This window comes from Rhinatrema bivittatum, chromosome 8, assembly GCF_901001135.1.
Source record: "Rhinatrema bivittatum chromosome 8, aRhiBiv1.1, whole genome shotgun sequence".
In the NCBI taxonomy this organism is placed as follows: domain Eukaryota; kingdom Metazoa; phylum Chordata; class Amphibia; order Gymnophiona; family Rhinatrematidae; genus Rhinatrema; species Rhinatrema bivittatum.
In genome coordinates, this window is record NC_042622.1 from 256,288,852 (window position 1) to 256,308,351 (window position 19,500).

The following is a 19,500-nucleotide window of genomic DNA, read 5'->3' on the forward strand; positions in this document are numbered from 1 at the left end:
ATTTTTGAGGGTTGGATGGTTTGTGGGGAAATGGGGGGGGGGGGGAAGGGAGAGGTGGATTGTTCGTATGTGGGGAAGGGCTTTGTGGAGGCTAAACGAGTTGTGTGTAGGTATGTATAGTGTCAGTCTTGGTTGTGGCTGGACTGCAGATTGTATGTGTTTATGTAGATGGGATTCAGACTGGATGTAGTCTCTTTTTGTGCTGAGCTATGGGTTTTGACTTTCAGGGAAGTAGGGATAGGGTTGCCAACTGGCTCCAAATTTTCAGGACAGGCTGATCTGGTTGCATAAGGGGCTTGTAGTCTTTCTTTAGCAGAACTTTCCAAACTGTGTGTCACGACACGTTAGTGTGTCGCCTGCAGTGTGTAGGTGTGTCGCTCAAGCCTGGTCAACTCTGACATGAGTTTGGGCTTTTTTTTTCTAGCGATTAACTTTTTTTTTTTTTCAGTCCAGACTGCTGGGTTATGCCTCCCTTCCAGCAAATGGAGTCAGAGAAAAGCTGAAAAGCACCCCCTAGATAACCTGGCGTGCTACCTGCAATCCTTCAGTATATCTCTGACTCCAGCTGATGAAAGAGAGCATAACCTGCGGTCCTGATCCTTGTCAAATTCAGTGATTATTCGCTACCTTGGTTTGGCTTTTGGGGATATTCCTCTGGCTAGATCAATCTCCCCACCCTTCTGACCCTCGCCCATTCTACACCCCCCCACCCTCTCCTTCCCCCCCTCTTTACTCTAGGTTCCCTCCTCTTCTTCCCCCCCAATCATCCTTATTGCTTATTTAACCTACTTGTTAATATCAACTTGTACATTTGTATATATTTCTCGTATTATTCTCCCCTGCCCTTGTTAATCCCTACCTGTTAATGTTATTATTGTAAAGCCTGTTGCTAATTTATGTTACATTGTGAACCGAGGTGATGTTTTGCAAACGTGCCTCGGTATATAAGAAACCTCTAAATAAAATAAATAAATAAATAAATAAATTAAAATAAATCCTGTCAGCAAATTGTGAGCGTCCTGAAGGGCAGGCAAGGCAGGGCAGTGCCCTAATGCCATTCTTTCCCAAAGATTGTGTCACTGCCCGGTGAGCTGGGGGGCAGTATTTATCGGTGGGCCGGTCACCGGTCCAGAGACGATACTTTTTCCTCTGGTGGGTGCTGATTTCATACAGGGAAGTTTTTGCCCCTGTTTGCTGGCTGACTCAAACAAAAAAAAAAAAAGAAAGAAAGATAAATAAATCAGCTTTTACCATCCGTTCTTCAGCCCTAGCCTGCTGTGTCTCCCCGGCCTCCAAAGGGGTGGAAACCTTCACCCAGCTGCCTTCCCTTTTTTCGCGTGCTCTGAATACCGTGTGGGTCGTGCTGCGGGGCTTGTGGGGAGCTGGTGTCTTGGCTCTCCCGCAAAGGTTTGTGCTCCCGGTGTATTCCCGGTGGCGAGGGACCTTCGCGGAGGCCAATTTCGGAGCCGGGGGGGCTCCCTGCTGCGATCGCGCAACTCGGAGGCCGATTCGGAAGCTCGCAGGCAGAGGCCTGCCTCCTCCCCGCACAGCTCCGGAGCGGCGGCCATTTTGCCTGCTCCGATTTCTGATGCTGCTTATTATTGGGCAATTTTTGCTGTCAGTCGCGGCTTTTTTGGGCTTGGTGGGTGGGACTTGAGCTCAGCTGTCCCTGTTATTGGCTGCTGCTGCCGATGAGGCCTAGCCACGAGGAGCTCTGACTGCAAGCAACAATATCTGGTGATCATGGAAGGTGTTATGCAGCAGGGCAGGCATGAACCCTGAAGGGAGTGAAGCACATAACTGGCAACAATCAAAAAGAAGAGGTACATGAGTGTGGGGGCCAAACATATGCTGGGGGGGGGGGGGGGGGGGAGAGAGATGAGTGTGTGTGGGTCAGACGTGCTTGGGCTTGTTTTTTTGGAAAATAGCGCTTGTTTTTTCATGAAACACTGGCAACAATCAAAAAGAAGAGGTACATGAGTGTGGGGGCCAGACGTGCTTGGGGGGGAGAGAGATGAGTGTGTGGGGAACAGACATGTGCAGGGGGCGGGGAGAGATGAGTGTGTGGGGAACAGACATGTGCTTGGGGGGGCGGGGAGAGAGATGAGTGTGTGGGGGACAGACATACTTGGGGGGGAGAGAGATGAGTGTGTGGGGAACAGACATGTGCAGGGGGCGGGGAGAGATGAGTGTGTGGGGAACAGACGTGCTTGGGGGGGGCGGGGAGAGAGATGAGTGTGTGGGAGACAGACATTTTGTTTTATTATTGTTACTCATAAATTATAACAATAACATTAATCTTGGAATATTATATATTTTTTATATAAATGAAAGGTTTTCATGAGATAGGTTGTGTCGTGAAACATTTTATTTATGTATATATTTAAGGAAACATACATAAATTGTCAAAATACGTTTCGTTCGCTTAACCTTTAACCTCTGGTTTGCTAGTAGACTGAATTACTGTGTCGTGAAATTGTTTGTCTAAAAGGTGTCACCAACATGAAAAGTTTGGAAAGCTCTGACTTAGCGAATGCAATAGGAAGTCAGAACTACAAGTCCCTGCATGCAATGGGGTGAAACCAGGATTGGATCAACCTGTCTTGAGAATCTGGAGCCAGTGGAAAGGACTACATATGTTGCTTATGAGTGCTTCCCTCTGCCTTTTCTCTCCTCTCAGGTGCTGGGAAAATACCATCCTGATGTGGCAAAGCAGCTTAATAACCTGGCACTGCTTTGTCAGAACCAGGGTAAGTACGAGGAGGTGGAATATTACTATCAGCGAGCCCTGGAGATCTACGAGTCCCGGCTAGGGCCTGATGACCCTAATGTAGTCAAGACCAAGAATAACCTGGTAAGAGAGTCTTCCTCCTCCTCCACCCTTCATCTTCTGATTCCTCCCTGTATAAAAGAGCCTTTCTTTCCCTTCCTTCTCTCTAGCTGCAATGTAAGGAGGCACACTTGACGGTGCACATAAGTTTACTCAACATTTGTGCATACAGCTTTACCTTCAATTTAAGAAGGAGTTTAGTGCACAAAAAAGTGCAAATGTGAGTAAAACTGTGTACATAGGATTTGCATGGAGAAATGCTTTCTTAATCAAGGCATTACAAAGAGGTGCATAGACTTAACTCCTGTTTTTTTAATGCTGTAAATGTAACTCCAAGTGAGAGGTGGAGAAATGTTTCTGGAGCTAGTATTAGTCTGTAGTGCTGAGCCTGTAGTTCCCGGATCAGTCCAGACCCTCCTGGGTTTTGCTTCCCTTCCAGATGGAGACAGAGATGTTTTGACTGACTGTGCGCTATACCCAGCAGATGGTGGAGGTACAAAATCCTACAGTCTGTGGGAGGGAATTTAATTGAGGTTCCCTGTACGTACCCGGATCAGTCCAGACTGCTGGGTTTTGCCTCCCTTCCAGCATATGGAGACACCTGCTGCTCCTCAGTATTTCACTGTCTCCAGAAATGGAGGTGGTGCAAAACCTGCGGTCCTGATCCAAGCAAAAAAAAAAAAAAAAAAGGGTTAGGGTTGAAATTTGCCTAGGAGTCTCCCAGGGGGTTGTGAGGTCCTGGTGGGACCATCCCCCCTGGTTGTAGGCATCTTTGGACTAGCAGGGGGTGGGAGCCCCGAGCTTTCTCATCCTTTTCGGCCGGCGGGGTGATAACTGGTGGTCCAGCTTTCTCCCCTCCCTCTTACTTTGGCTCCCCTATGGCTGCTCATACCGGATTTTTCAAGGAAAGTCTATTTATTTGTTGCTAAAGTTTTTGTTTCCTAAAAAAAAAAAAAAGAGAGAGCAGTGTGGGGAGTACCTGGCTGGGACTTTTCATTTTAGTATTGTTGCGTTCCCTGGGCCGGTCGACAGCTCCCTCGCAGTGGTGTTTTCTTTTTTCTTACTGGTCATACTGTGGACGAGCTGCGCCTCACATTTGTTGCCGGTGCCTTTCTGGTGGGGAAGACAGCGCCCGGAGGTACAGCGATAGGGGAATTGCAGCAGCGCAGCGCCTGGAGGCTGCTTGCTGCTCAGGAGGCCCCGGCTGACCCGTTTCCGCTCAGCGCGGGAACGGCGGCCAGTTTGAGTATTTTTTCGCGCCACTGAGAGCAGGGCGCTGGGAAGAGGGGATTTCCCCCCGGCCCTCTCCCCGGCCAATTCGAGCCCTGGGGTGGCCCATGGAGCAAGTGGGGGCTTCCCTAAGGATTTGTCTGATCCTTTGGAGGGTGGTTCGACGTGCCCCGCAGTTTTTTTCCCCACAATTTATTTTGTTAATGCATCAGGCCTTCCTGGCCAGTGTGGGTGACAAGCAGGGTCCTTTTCCCCCTCAGGAGCCCTCTGGTCCTCCATGCAAAGTTGCCCGAAGGGACGACACTCCAGTGGCGATGCGTATTCTTCGGGTTCAGGCCGATCAGGACGCGAATCGGGAGCACTCCGATGATGATACGGACCAGGGGGATGAGCTGGTGGCCCCTATCCATCCCTCAGACGACCCAGATGGGAGCACCATGGCAGATCAGGCCCCTCCGGTGGAGGGTGATGACCCTAAGGTGGTCCGCCTGTTTCAGAAGGATGAGCTGGCGCCCTTGATTCCTCATGTTTTGGCCGAATTGGGTATCGCGGACCCTCCTGCGGATCCCGGTCCTGTTACGGTGGATACTGTCTTAGCAGGATTACGGGGTCCGGTGCGTACTTTTCCTCTGTACAGTATGTTACGGCAGATGATTATCCAGGAGTGAGATTTCCCGGAAACGGGACTTAAGGTTAGCCGGGCCATGGACAAGTTGTACCCCCTGCTGGAGGATGTGTTGGAGTTACTTCGGAGTCCTAAAGTGGATTCCTCAGTTTCCGCGGTTACCAAGAGAACTACCATTCCTGTAGCGAGTGTGATGGCATTAAAGGATCTGCAGGATCGCAAACTGGAGGGACACCTCAAAAGGATTTTGAGGTGTCTGCCCTGGGCATCCATGCTGCGGTTTGCAACAGCTACATGCTTTGAGCAAGCCTGCGCTGGGTTCAGCAGTTGCAGAGTGCCAACGATCTTGAGCTGGCGGAAGCGAAGCAAGCAGGGTGGTTGGAGGCTGTGGTAGCCTATGGGTTGGATGCCCTCTATGACCTTCGCAGATAAGTCGGGACTTTTTAAACCATTCTATGAAGTTTATCCGTCTTTGATAATTTCAAAAAAAGAAGAATGATACATTCAGACTTGAAAATGATTTTTTATTAAATGAAACACACAGGGGTGTAGGCTTGTTGCACACAAATTAAACAAACAGACAAAAAACAAGGGACGGAGGAGGTTTGGTTCATGATTATACACACATGGATTGAGTTCACCCTGGTGGGGGTTTTAAACTCAGATATATGAAACCCTTCCTCCATTCCTTTAAAAATTTTCGGTTTTCTTTAGTTAGATGGGAAGCCAGTTCGGGTCAGTACATAGGCTTGACTGTCTCCCAGTAAAGTATTGCATCGAATTGAAATGATTCACGATTTGTGAGCATTAAAAAATTGATAGATTTGATGTAAAAAGAATTTCTCAAGGGGGAATTGGTATGTGAATTGATTACGGATAATATAATTTCCCCAAAAAAATATTTTTTGGTGCTTATTGTTAATTGGTAACTCCATTTATTTCGTCATCCCCAAGAAAGAGGGAACTTTTCGGCCTATATTGGATTTAAAGAAGGTCAATGTTGCCCTCAAGGTACCCTGTTTCTGCATGGAGACGCTATGGTCTGTCATCGCGGCAGTGCGAAAGGGCGAGTTCCTGGTGTACCTAGACCTGACATAAGCCTATCTTCACTTCGGCATTCGCCGGGGTCACCAGAAGTTCCTCAGATTTATGATCCTGGGGCAGCACTTCCAGTTTTGCGCCCTACCATTTGGCCTTGCCACAGCCCTGTGGACGTTCAAGGTGATGGTGATGGTGGTGGTGGTGGCGGCGGCGGCCCTGAGGAAGGAGGGAGTGCTGGCGACTGGCTCATTCGAGCGAAATCGGCGGCCCTATGCTCACAAGCTGTGGAGATAGTTTTGGCCCGTCTTCGCTCACTGCGTTGGGTGGTCAACCTCGACAAGAACCATCTTGTGCCCTCCCAGTGTTAGCAATCTGCTAGTGTTCGAGGTAGTTGTGGGTGGATCCTTGGGCCAGATTCTTGGGCAGATGACCACGCCCCCCGAGGAAGATCCCAAGAGGGACCACCGGTCAGGCTCAGAGTTTGGAGACAGACACACACTAGTTCTTTTATTAAACAGTATATTGAACCACCAGAGGTGGTTCAATATACTGGAAGTGCCCGGCTGGGCTGTAGTCCCTCAGAGTTTGGAACAGTGATCGTGGATAGCTGGGCTGTACTCGATACTGAGACCTTAAATATCTGGAGCGGATGATGTCATCTCAGGGGGACGCCCCTGAGGTTCGCGCCACTGCTGGTACATCAGTCGGGGCTGCGCCGCGCCCTTAGGCCCTCGTGAATCATGGCGGCGTGCAGCGTCGAGCCGCTCCGGGGACACCAGAGGAAGACAGCAGAGAGACGCCGCAGCAGCCAACCTTCCACTTGAGCAAGAGGGAGTCGCCAAAGAGGTAAGGAGGGCGGGGAGGCGATGTCGGGCAGCGACGGTCGCAACACCCAGGTCCTGGAGATTTTGAGAGCCCGTTTTGACACTCAAATCAGCAAGGATTTTCTTTCTGGGGACAGAATCATCAAGTTGCGTGGACAGGTGCAGTCCCTGCTGCGAGTCTCTGTGCCCAGAGTCTGGGATTACTTGCAGGACCTTGGTTCCAACTTTGGAGTTGGTTCCATGGGCCTTCGCGCATATGAGGCCTCTGCAAGCAGCTTTGTTGACCCGTTGGAACCTTCTCTCAGAAGAGTTCTGTCTCCCGGTGGCTGGTACAGCTGCATTTGGAGCGTAGCGTGGACCTGGAAATACTCCGGTGGATCATGGTGACAACCGATGCCAGCTTCTCTGGCTGGGGTGCAGTGTGTCAAGACCAGGCAGTGCAGGGCCAGTAGTCTCAGGAAGAGTCATCATGGACGATCAATCGTCTCGAGACTTGGGCTGTTCGCTTGGCTCTGGAGAGTATTCTCCCCATCCTGAGTCATCAGGCAGTGTGAGTATTGTCGGACAATGCGATGACGGTGGCATATATCAACCGGCAAGGCATAACAAGGAGTCGGCCCGTGGCCCTCGAAGTGAATCTATTTATGTACTGGGCAGACCGCCATCTACAAATGTTGGCAGTGTCGCACATTGTGGGGGCGTCAAACACACAGGCGGACTTCCTCAGTCGCCACCAGGTAGACCCGGGAGAATGGGAGTTGTCCGACGAGGCCATGCAGCTGATATCCCGCCGGTAGGGCAAGCCTCACGTGGATCTTATGATGACCCACACAAATGCCAAGGTGCCTCGCTTCTTCAGTCGCAGAAGGGATTACGGCATGGAAGGAGTCTATGCTCCGGTGATTCTCTGGCTTGCAATGTGCTCCTGTATGTGTTTCCACCGTGGCCACTGGTGGGAAAAGTAATAAGAATGATCGAGATTCATCCGGGCCGAGTCATTCTCGTAGCTCTGGAGTGGCCACGCAGTCCTTTGTTCATGCAAAGGTTCACGCAAAGGTCCCATATTTTTTGATCAGGCAGCTCACTTTTGTCTTGTGGCCTGGCTTTTGAGCGGCGTCGGCTGAGAAAGAAGGGATATCGGGATGAGGTGATCTCTACTCTCCTGAGGGCTTGGAAGACTTCTACCTCTCTAGCCTATGCTCGGGTTTGGAAGGTCTTTGAGTCTTGGTGTGAGTCTCTGGGGGTGGATCCTCGAAGGACATCGGTTTCCTTCATCCTCTCCTTTTCACAAGACGGGCTTCAGAAAGGGTTATTTTTTAATTCCCTCAAGGCTCAGATCTCCGCCTTAGGTTGCCTGCGGGGCCAGGTCTAGGGCTCTTCTCTAGCAGCTCATCCGGATGTAACGCGGTTTCTTCACGAGGTAAAGCATCTGCGGCTGCCGACTCAGCCGATATGTCCTTCCTGGAATTTGAATTTGGTTCTCCGGACTTTGTGTGAAGCACCCTTCGAGCCTATGAGACGAGCTACCTTGAAGGAACTTATGTTGAAAGTGGTTTTTCTGGTGGCAATCTGTTTGGCCAGGAGCTTCAGGCCCTGTCCTGTAGAGAACTTTCCTGCGTATCTCAGATGCCGGTATTTCGCTGCAAGCGGTTCCATCTTATTTGCCAAAAGTGGTCTCTGCCTTTCATTTGAATCAGTCTGTGGAGCTTCCAGCTTTCATGGATGTGGAGTTGACAGATTCTCACTCTAGAGAGCTGAGGCGTTTGTAATGTCAGACGAACTTGGTTACACTACTTGGAGGCTACTAATGGATTCCATGTATCGGATCATCTTTTTCTCTTATGGCAAGGAGCTAAGAAAGGGCAGAAGGCGTTTAAAGCCATTATTTATTGCTCGTTGGTTAAAAGAGACGATTGCATCAGCATATATTTGTCATGGTCGTTCGGTCCCAGAAGGACTGAAAGATCATTCTACTCATGCACAGGCAGCTTCCTGGGCGGAATGCCAGCTGATCTCCCCACAGGAAATCTGCAGGGCAGCTACCTGGCAGTCTTTGCACACTTTTGCTCGACACTACCGTTTGGATGTCCAACAGGCAGAAGCTTGCCATTTTGGGGCCAGTGTTGTTCATGCAGGACTCTCACAGTCCCACCCTGTTTAGAGGAAGCTTGGGTACATCCCAGCAGTCTGGACTGATCTGGGTACGTACAGGGAAAGGAAAATTTCCTAGCGTGTAGCAGATGGACTCAAAACAAGTGGGATATAGTGTGCTCGTGCTAGCAGTTGGAGACGGATCTGACGTCAGCACGGGTACATATACCCCCACAGGAAGTGCAGCAACTCAGTAATTTCCGTCTCCAAAGCAGTTTGGAGCTCCCTAACGCTCGCTGAGCGTTCCTCCAAATTCTAATCAACTAAATTCTTGAAGACTCCTACCTGAAGATCGAGCCCCGCACTCCTGCGGTGATACCTCGGGTCCCTCCCCCAGTTGAGTTTCCCGAGGTGATTTCCGTGGTCCCTCGAGGTGAGAGCCTCTGTCCGGTGGTCGAATCGCGGCAGGGATCTAGCCCCGAGTGAGAAGGGCTCGGGCGCGGCGTAGAGGCAGCCTCGGTCCCGATCCGTGCGTGGTGAGGACTTAGCCCCCGAGTGAGAAGGGCTCAGGCGCGGCTTAGAGGCAGCGGGTGCACTTCCTCGAGCGCGGTGGTGAAGGTACTTACCCTCTCCCCCCGCAGCCGGAGACCGCCCGGGTCACAACCGGGAAGCGCCGAAGATCAGGTAAGGCGTACATCTTTATTTGGTCTCCGGAGTACGAGGATTAGCGGGGTCGGCCTCCGTGGCGGCCCGCCATTTTGCCTGCCTGTTCACTTCCGTGCTACGCGCACGCTGTTATGCGCAACATTTTGTTAGGCGCATGCCGTAGAGCGCACTTTGTTACGCGCACGTTGTTACGCGCACGTTACTATGCGCACGCCGCTAGTATAGGCGCTCACTGATAAGTCGCACATTGATAGGCGCACAGCTTTCGCTCATAGCGATAAGATACGCAATGGAGCGTATGAGAGCCCAGGCGTCCACGGAGTTGGTGCCTCCAGAATCAGGCATTAGAGCTCTAGGCCTCTGCTCAGCATGCCATCTCAGAGCCACACAGAGCGAGGAAGCAGACTCCCTATGTGCCCAATGTGAGGAGGCCCTGGGAGTTCCAGGGCAGGGCTGATCCCCAGCCCATATTAGGTGCCAGTTCCTCAGGGAACACCCCGGACCTAGCAGACCGAAGTGAGCAGCCGGGGAATCCTAGAGACCTGGTGCCCCTGAGACCAGACTCTGCTTCCCTCTCCTGGGTGGAATTATTCAAGGGGATTCATGCCTTTGTCCAAATGCAGGCTGCTCCTCGACCGGACCCATATGTACCTGCTGATCCTGCCCCTGGACCTTCGAGGCCTAGGCACAGCCACTCGCCACCCGGGAGCCCCATTTATAGGGATTCAGATTGCTCTGAGGAAGAAGGTGAGCTTCCCGAGCACGGTGAACCTCCCTCAGGGACCGAGCCGTATCGAACCATGAGACGCTTCTTCCTTAAGGAGGATCTCCTAGACCTGGTTTCTCAATGCCTGTCGGAGTTGGCTATCCCGGGCCAGGGCACCCCAGGGGAACCTAGAATGAACCCCCTGCTAGAGGGCCTTCGTCAAACGGCTCACCATTTTCCCCTCCTCCAAGCAGCACAGCAGTTATTCGATCTGGAGTGGAATGCGCCAGAGGCCTCATTCAAAGGGGGTCGGGCCTTATCCAGCATGTACCCCCTGGATCCGGCAACCAAGGAACTGCTGGCATGCCCTAAGGTAGACACCATAGTCTGCGCAATTGTGAAGTGCACTACCATTCCAGTAGAGGGAGGGGCGGCCCTCAAGGATGCGCACGACCGGCGCCTGGACGCCATCCTGAGACAAGCTTTTGAGGTGGCAGCTATGTCCCTACGAATCGCGACCTGCTGCACCGTAGTGACGCGTTCCTGTTTGTCAAAAGCCAGGAACAACACCTCCGGGGGAAGAAATGGAATCAGCTCTCTCATTCCTCACTGATGCTGCCTCCGACTTAGTTCATACGGCAGCCAAGGGAGAATTCTCATCAGTGGCAGCCAGGAGGCAGCTCTGGTTACGAAATTGGTCGGCCGACTCCTCTAAGGCACGCCTTACCAGAATGCCTTTTAAGGGATCTCTTCTGTTCGGCAGCGACCTCGAGAACTGGGCTAATAAGTGGGGCGCCTCTCCATTACCCCGTCTGCCAGAAGACAGGTCAAGAAGGACCCAGCGCCCTCTGCCTAGGTCATCCAGATGTGGAGGCTCTCAACGCTTCAACCCCTACAGGACTCGCTATCAAGCACCCTCGTTCTCAGACCAGGAACCAGTCCTTTCGGACCAGACACAACAAGAGGGGAACCGGCTCGGGTTCGGGTCCCGGCCGCACCCCACAATGAGAATCAGCCGACCCATCTGGGGGACGTAGCCATAGGGGGCAGGCTAACCCTATTCTACCGCAGATGGGTCGAGATTACTTCGGACCAGTAGGTCCTCGCCATCATTCGAGAGGGGTACTATCTGGACTTCCTTCATCTCCCTCCGGACAAGTTTGTGGAATCTCCTTGTTCAACCCTCAAGAGGGTGGCACTGGAAGTTACCTTGCAGAGGCTCCTGTCCTTGAACGCCATAATCCCAGTGCTTGCATGGGAGATAAATTCTGGGCATTGTTCCATTTATTTCATAGTACCCAAGTAAGAGGGCACTTTCAGGCCCGTCCTGGACCTCAAGTCAGTCAACAGACACCTACGGGTCCCCAGCTTTCGCATGGAAACTCTGCGGTCAGTCAAAAGTGCTATACAACCAGGGGAGTTTCTCACATCCCTGGATCTGTCAGAAGCCTACTTGCATATCCCAATCCATCGGGATCATCAGCGCTACTTACACTTCAAAGTCCTGGGCCAACACTTCCAGTTCCGAGCGTTACTCTTCGGGTTAGCCACCGCGCCATGGACCTTTTCCAAGGTCATAATAGTAGTGGCGGCGTCACTCAGGAAGGAAGGAATTCTCGTCCATCCCTACCTGGACGATTGGCTGATCAGGGCAAAGTCACCGGAGGAGAGCCACCAGGCAACCAACAGAGTTATATCTCTTCTGGAAAGCCTAGGATGGGTAGTCAATACAAACAAGAGTTCCCTACAGCCTTCCCAGTCGCTGGAATACCTAGGGGTCCGATTCGACACCCAGGAAGACAAGGTCATCCTGACCTCCAAGAGGAGATCAAAGCTCCAGAATCGTCTGCAGGCCCTGCTGAGCGCCGACCGGCCCACAGCTCGGGATTACCTACAGGTCCTCGGCCTCATGGCATCCACTCTGGAGGTGGTACCATGGGCGCGGGCTCATATTAGACCATTACAACGTGCCTTCCTATCCCGGTGGAGCCCACGATCTCAGAACTATACCATACACCTACCTCTACCAGCCAGAGTGTGGAATCAGCTACGATGGTGGTTGCAGCCCGGCCACATGAACCGGGGGTCGAAAATGTCCTCCCCAACCTGGACCCTGCTCACTACAGATGCCAGCCTGAACGGATGGGGAGCACACTGCGAAGACCTACACGCTCAAGGGCGGTGGAACAGAGAAGAGTCGGGGTGGAACATCAACCGACTAGAAGCACGGGCAGTCAGGCTAGCCTGCCAGCGATTTGCCCACAGACTCCAACCAGGGCGATCAGAGTGATGTCGGACAACGCCACCACGGTGGCATACATCAACCGACAGGGCGGAACCAGAAGCCGACAGGTATCCTTAGAAATAACCCCCCTGATGGCTTGGGCGGAGGCGAATCTCCAGGACATCTCCGCCGTCCACATCGCTGGAAAGGACAACATCACGGCAGACTTCCTCAGCAGAGAAAGCCTAAACCCAGGGGAATGGCAGCTGTCGCCCACAGCTTTTCAGATGATTGTGGATCAGTGGGGGACCCCGGGCATGGACCTACTAGCGGACAGGTCCAACGCTCAAGTACCCAGATACGTCAGTCGCAGACGAGATCCTCTCTCCCACGGGATCGACGCTCTAGTACAGCCGTGGCCGCAGGGGATCCTGCTATATGCTTTTCCTCCATGGCCCCTGCTGGGCCATGGAGGCACAGAGGCCTAGTTCTTCTAGTGGCCCCGGACTGGCTAAGAAGACCCTGGTACGCAGACATGAGAAGACTGCTGGCAGGGAATCCACTACCCCTGCCTCCACACAGGGACCTGCTGCGGCAAGGTCCCATCCTCCACGAGGATCCAGCTCAATTCTCTCTTACGGTCTGGCCATTGAGAGGGCTAGACTGAAGAAGAGGGGATACTCGGGGCCGGTGATAGATACACTCCTCCGAGCACGCAAGTTTTCCACATCACTAACATATATAAGGATCTGGAAAGTATTTGAAGCCTGGTGCGACACTCACAGCACCAATCCACATGCCGCTAAAATCCCTATCATTTTGGATTTCTTGCAAGATGGACTTCAGAAGGGTCTGTCCCTCAGTTCCATCAAGGTTCAGGTGGCAGCGCTATCCTGCTACGGTCCCAGGAGTGACGGCAACAGCATTGCCACACACCCAGACGTTTCACGTTTCCTGAAAGGAGTCAAACACATTCGCCCGCCACTGAAGTGGCCAGTGCCCCTGTGGAACCTCAACCTAGTTTTGGAATTTCTAGCGGGACCCGCCTTCAGACCCCTTCGAGGCCTGTCCCTCCGTTTGTTAACCTTGAAGATGGTGTTCCTGCTGGCCGTATGCTCAGCACGCCGGATCTCAGAGCTACAGGCACTGTCCTGCCGTGATCCGTTTCTCAGAATCGCTCCAGAGACCAAAGTAGTCTCACACTTCCACCTCAACCAAACCATATCCTTGCCGACCACGGAAGGTTTGAAGAAGTCAGAAGAAGGTCGGCTACTGCGCCACCTGGACATCGGCAGGCTGCTGTCCAGATACCTGGAAATGTCAGAAGCAGTACGAAAGACGGGACCACCTGTTCATCCTTCATAGTGGGAAGAAGCAAGGGGAAGCGGCCTCACGGGCAACCATCGCCCGCTGGATCAAAGAAGTTATCAAGGCGGCCTACGTAGAAGCGGGAAAACTGCCACCTCTACAGGTCAAGGCTCACTCTACCAGAGCGCAGGCGGCCTCCTGGGCAGAAACTAGGATGTTGTCGCCGGCAGAGATATGTAAAGCGGCGACGTGGTCCTCCCTCCATACCTTCTCCAGATTCTACCCTCTGGACGTCCAGGCCAGGGAGGACACAGCATTCGCGAGGGCAGTCCTGAATGGACCTCGGGCAGCCTCCCGCCATGTCCGGGAGTAGCTTTTGTACATCCCACTTGTTTTGAGTCCATCTGCTACATGCTAGGAAATGTAGAGATTACTTACCTGATAATCTCCTTTTCCTTAGTGTATGCAGATGGACTCAGCATACCGCCCGGCTGCCGGTATACATGGGGATTCACCGATTCACGGAAACCCATGATTTCTTATATAAGGCATCCACCCTGCCGGGTGTCGACGCCTTCTGGTTGAGAACACTGGCGGTCTCCAGCTACTATCAATCGGTCAGGGTAATCCTGTTCATCTCATTGATCGGTCAGTCACACATATATCCATAAAGCTTTTGCAAGGAAGATTACTGAGTTGCTGCACTTCCTGTGTACTCGTGCTGACGTCAGATCCGTCTCCAACTGCTAGCACGAGCACACTATATCCCACTTGTTTTGAGTCCATCTGCATACACTAAGGAAAACGAGTTTATCAGGTAAGTAATCTCTACATTGGTTCTTACCTGCTAATTTTCATTCCTGTAGTATCACGCATCAGTCCAGACGCCCGCCGGTTGAGGGGTGAGGAAGAAGAGTCCGCTCAAACTGATTTAGGTTTTTCTGATCTTTCCTGAAGAAGAGGTAAACGTTTGTCCTATATGTTTAAGGCTGATTTTTGGTCTGGTTGTTTTCAAAAGTTCTGTGTTTTCACCCTCTGCTCTTTTGGGGGGATAACAGTTCGGTTAATTCAAAGTGTGTGTTTACTGCATCATTTCTGCTTGGGTATGGATAAATACTGAGGAGCAGAAGGTGGATCACCAGATTAAGAGAGGGTGCTCTCGAAGTTTTTCTCTGTCTCCATCTGCTGGAAGGGAGGCCAAGCCCAACAGTCTGGACTGATATGTGGTACTACAGGAACGAAAATTAGCAGGTAAGAACCAATTTTCCTATAGTTAGGCTTAGTGTCTCTTTTTAAGGAAAAAAAAAAAAATAGAAAGATTTGTCAGCCTCCCAGGGGGTCGACAGTTCCTGAGGGGACCATCCCCCAGGTATTAGAGGCTCTTGGAGGAGAGGGGTTGAGGACCCTGCTGCCCAGGTTACCACAGGGTGATACCAGGGAGCCCGGTTCACTCACCCCAGGAGGGACAGGACCCGCGCTGCACGACTCAGGTTGGGAAAAAAAAAAGCTGAGGAAGTTCCTTTTTTGTTAGCCTCTTACCAGGCCTGTCCCCGCCCATCATTGCGTTGAAAGCCGCCGCTTTTTTCTCTTCCTTTCAGCTGGCCCCCTGAGTCCCTTCACAATGCGTGATGGCCTATGTTCCTCCTGCCTCCCCAAGGGGGAAGGCACCTCGGGAGCCGCCGGGGGCCCAGGTGCCCACGGCTCGCTTCTTCTGATCTGTTCCCGCTCAGCGCGGGAACAGACACCATTTTGGCCTCCTTTCGCATGGCATCACGAGCAGCGGATGGGGGAGGGATTTCCCTTTCTCCTCTAACTCTGCAGCAGGTAGCGTCCGAGGGGGGCGGTCCGACGGATAATATTGCTGGGGCGACTGAGGAGAGTCCCGGGGGTGGGGGGCTTCAGACGACTCCTCTTCCTTTTCTTTTGACTTTATCTTGCTGCTTCACAAGGCCTTCAAGGCCAGGAAGTCAGCTAGGAGGCATTCTGGAGAGAGCTCTCACTTGCGAGCTTCCCCACTTTGAACAAGTCAGGGGCCCAGGCTCCCAAAAGGGCCAGGTCCTCAGAGGAGAAGGGGGCTCCAAAGCTTAAGCGCCCCCTCTGGACCACATCATTCTGCTCGGTGGACGATTCCTCCTCTGAGGATTCGGAGCAGGACAATCAGGAGCCGAGGGGCAAGCCTCCTCAGGGCTCAGACATTGAAGGTGATCAGGACCTTCCTTCCAAACACAGTGCCCACGTGCTCGACGGAGATGACCCTAAAGTGGTCCGCCTCTTCAGGAAAGATGAGCTGAGCCCACATATTCCCATAATCCTGGAGGAATTGGACATTGATACCCCTCAGGAGAACTCTCGGATGGGATCTATTGATCCGGTCATGGTGGGTGTCCATGGTCCAACCAGGTCCTTCCCTTTCCATCTTTTGGTTACAGATTTGTTCCGGGAGTGGGACACTCCTGATTTAGGTTTGAAAGTCAGCAAGATGATGGACAAGCTGTACCCCCTTGCCAGAAGAAGCTGTGGACCTCCTTTGTATTCCCAAGGTAGATGTGGCGATTTTGGTGTCACCAAGAAGACCACTATCCCGGTGTTGGGGCGACGGCCCTCAAGGATCTTCAGGATCGTAAGCTGGAGGTTCAGCTTAGAAAGATTTTTGAAGTATTGGTACTTGGAGTCAGGGCTGCCATGTGCAGCAGTTTCTCCTTAAGAGCTGGATGCAACAGTTGCAGAGTAGCACATCTCTGTCTGAGGCGGAAGCTATTCAAACTGGGCGTTTGGAAGCTGTGGTGGCTTATAGTGCGGATGCCCTTTATGATTTACTATATATGTCAGCCAGATCTATGGTCTGTGGATGTTTACTCCAAAGCTCAGCTGGGCTCTCTGCCTTTCAAAGGAAGTCACTCTTTGGAAAGGACCTGGAGGACATGATTCAATCCTTGGGTGAGAACAAAGTCCATCACTTACTGTAGGATAGGCCCCGAGGCGAGGGCTTCTTTTCCTCCTCGGTCACGTTTCCGTGGGAATTGGAGATTTCGGTCTTCCTGGTCTTCAGGCTCTTCATTTAGGCAGAACCTGGGCAGACAACAGTCCTGGTCCCAGTCCTTTCGGGGGCATGGCTTTGGCAGAATGGGGACCCCACAGTCTGCTGGAGGAGCTAAATCCTCCCAATGAAATGAGGCCGGTCCATTCCTCTATACCAGCGATAGGGGGCAGGTTGCCTCTGTTTTACGAGGAATGGACCAAATTGACGTCAGACCAGTGGGTCCTCAGTGTGATAAAGCACAGTTACGCTTTAGATTTTGCTCTGCACCTTCGAGACCGCTTTCTTGTCTCCCCATGCGTGTACAAAGAGAAGCATTGGGCGGTGCAAGACACATTACAGCGTCTTCTCGCACTCAAAGCCAAAGCCATCGTTCAGGTTCCTCCGGCAGAAGGGGCACTACTCCATTTACTTTGTGGTGCCAAAAAAAGAGGGCACTTTCCGGTCCATCCTTGATTTAAAGAGAGTCAACAATGCCTTCGAGTTCCACGGTTTTGCATGGAGACCCTAAGGTCGGCCATAGCTTCAGTGCGCAAGGAGGAATTCCTATCATCTCTGGATCTCACCAAAGCATACTTGCACATAGGAATACGTGCAGATCATCAGAAATTTCTGAGGTTTTCCATCCTGGGGGAGCATTTTCAGTTCAGCGCTCTGTTTTTCGGCCTTGCCACGGCGCCCAGAACCTTTACCAATGTGATGATTGTGGTGGCAGTGGAACTCCGGAAGGAAGGGTTCTTCGTTCATCCGTACCTGGATGACTGGCTGATCCGGGCGAAGTCTGAGGCTCTCTGTCACTCTGTGATTCTCCGGATTCTTCAGCTATTGAGGTCGCTCGGTTGGATAATCAATCTCGCCAAGAGCCACCTGGTTCCCTCCCAGTCCTTGGAGTTCCTGGGAGCCTAGTTCGATATGAGAATGGGGAAAGTGTTCCTTATTGAAAAGCGAATCATCAAGCTGCAGGGACAAGTTCAGGAATTGCTGTCCAAACATACTCCCAGGGTCTGGGATTACTTGCAGGTCCTGGGCTCGATGGCTTCCACCTTGGAGATGATTCCATGGGCCTTTCCATATATGATGCCTCTTCAATCTGCATTACTGTCCTGTTGGAACCCGGTGTCTGAACAATTTCATCTGCTACTGCCTCTTACGGACAATGCAAGCTCCAGTCTTGACTGGTGGCTCCTCTTCGACAGTTTGCACCGTGGTGTGATCCTGGAAATTCCCGATTGGATGGTAGTCACCACGGATGCCAGTCTCTTCAGTTGGGGAGTGGTTTGTCAAGGGAGGTCGGTGCAGGGACAATGATCAGCGGAGGAATCCCAATGGTCGATCAATCATTTGGAGACCAGAACGATTCGGTTGGCGTTATGAGCCTTTCTACCGCTTCTGCAGGGGAAGTCGATCAGGGTACTGTCCGACAATGCGACTGCAGTGGCTTATATCAATCGTCAAGGAGGAACAGGCGCAACCCGGTGGCAGACGAGGCTCAGCAGTTGATAAGCTGGACAGAACAACATCTAGTCAGCATGCGGCCTCTCACATCGCTGGAACCGACAATGTGCAAGCCGATTTTCTCAGTCGCCACCGTCTAGATCCCGGGGAGTGGGAGCTCTCCAAAGAAGCGTTCAATCTCATATGCCACAGGTGGTCCAGGCCAAGCGAAGGCTTGATGGCAAAGTTCTGGAATGCCAAAGCCCCCTGCTTCTTCAGTCGATGCAGGGAGACAGGAGCGGAGGGAGTAGATGCCTTGGTTCTTGCCTGGCCGAGAAACGTCCTGCTGTATGTGTTTCCGCCTTGGCCTCTGATCAGCAAGGTGCTACGACACATAGAAGCTCACCCATCAGAAGGTGATCCTGGTAGTTCCAGAATGGCCGAGACGTCCATGGTTTGCGGATCTGGTCAACCTAACTGTGGAAGGTCCCCTCAGGCTTTGGGACCTCCCAAACCTTTTACGTCAAGGCCCCGTTTGTTTGGAAGAGGCAGATCGCTTTTGTCTAGCTTTTGAGAGGCAACGTCTGAAGAATAAAGGTTATTTGGACGCGGTTGTGGCTACTCTTTTGCGGTCACGGAAAACCTCTACCTCCCTAGCCTACGTCAGGGTGTGGGGGATTTTTGAGTCGTGGTGCATCGAGCACGAAGTGAACCCTACTCTGGCTTTGGTGTCGGATATCTTGTCCTTCTTACAGGCCGGCCTGGGTAAAGGCTTATCGTGCAGCTCTTTAAAGGTGCAGGTGGCAGCCCTCTGTTTCCGGGGTAAGATACGAGGCGTAGCCATAGCCACGCATCTGGACGTGGCGCATTTTCTCCGGGGGGCAAAACATTTGCGTCCACCGGTCAGGAATCCTTGTACTTCGTGGAGCCTAAATTTGGTTCTCAAAGCTTTGTGTGTGGTGCCATTTGAGCCTCTGAAGAGGGTGACGCTGAAAGACCTTACATTAAAGGTGGTGTTTCTATTGGCTATTTTCTCAGCTCGCCGGGTGTCAGAGCTTCAGGCGTTATCATGCAGGGTGCCCTTTTTAAGGATTACAGACATGGGAGTCTCATTGTGGACAGTTCCTTCCTTTCTCCCGAAGGTGGTTTCCTACTTTCATTTGAATCAGTCGGTGGAACTCCCATCCTTTATAGGTTTGGACCACTCTCATCCCCAATCTAGAGATAGAAACATAGAAATGACGGCAGAAGAAGACCAAACAGCCCATCCAGTCTGCTCAGCAAGTTTCGCACTTTTTTTTTCTCATACTTTTTCTCATACTTTTTCTCATACTTTTTCTGATTCACTGTATTTAAAGTTCAAGGTTCTTATTGAAAATATTGTTTTTTACGTTATGTTATGCTTTACACTCCTTGTTATTTGTAAACCGGGTTGATGTGATGCCTATCATGAAACTCGGTATAATAAATAAATAAATAAATAA

The 19,500-nt window shown here is 51.8% G+C and overlaps 1 protein-coding gene across 2 annotated transcripts in view; it reads left to right on the plus strand.

The window, feature by feature from the left end:
* Positions 1-19,500, plus strand: part of KLC2 (kinesin light chain 2) — a 176,585-nt gene that overhangs the window by 58,038 nt on the left and 99,047 nt on the right. For both annotated transcript variants that reach the window (XM_029614646.1, XM_029614645.1), the window contains exon 8: positions 2,681-2,854. In XM_029614646.1, the coding sequence (XP_029470506.1) occupies positions 2,681-2,854 (174 nt within the window). The remainder of the gene's footprint in view (positions 1-2,680; positions 2,855-19,500) is intronic.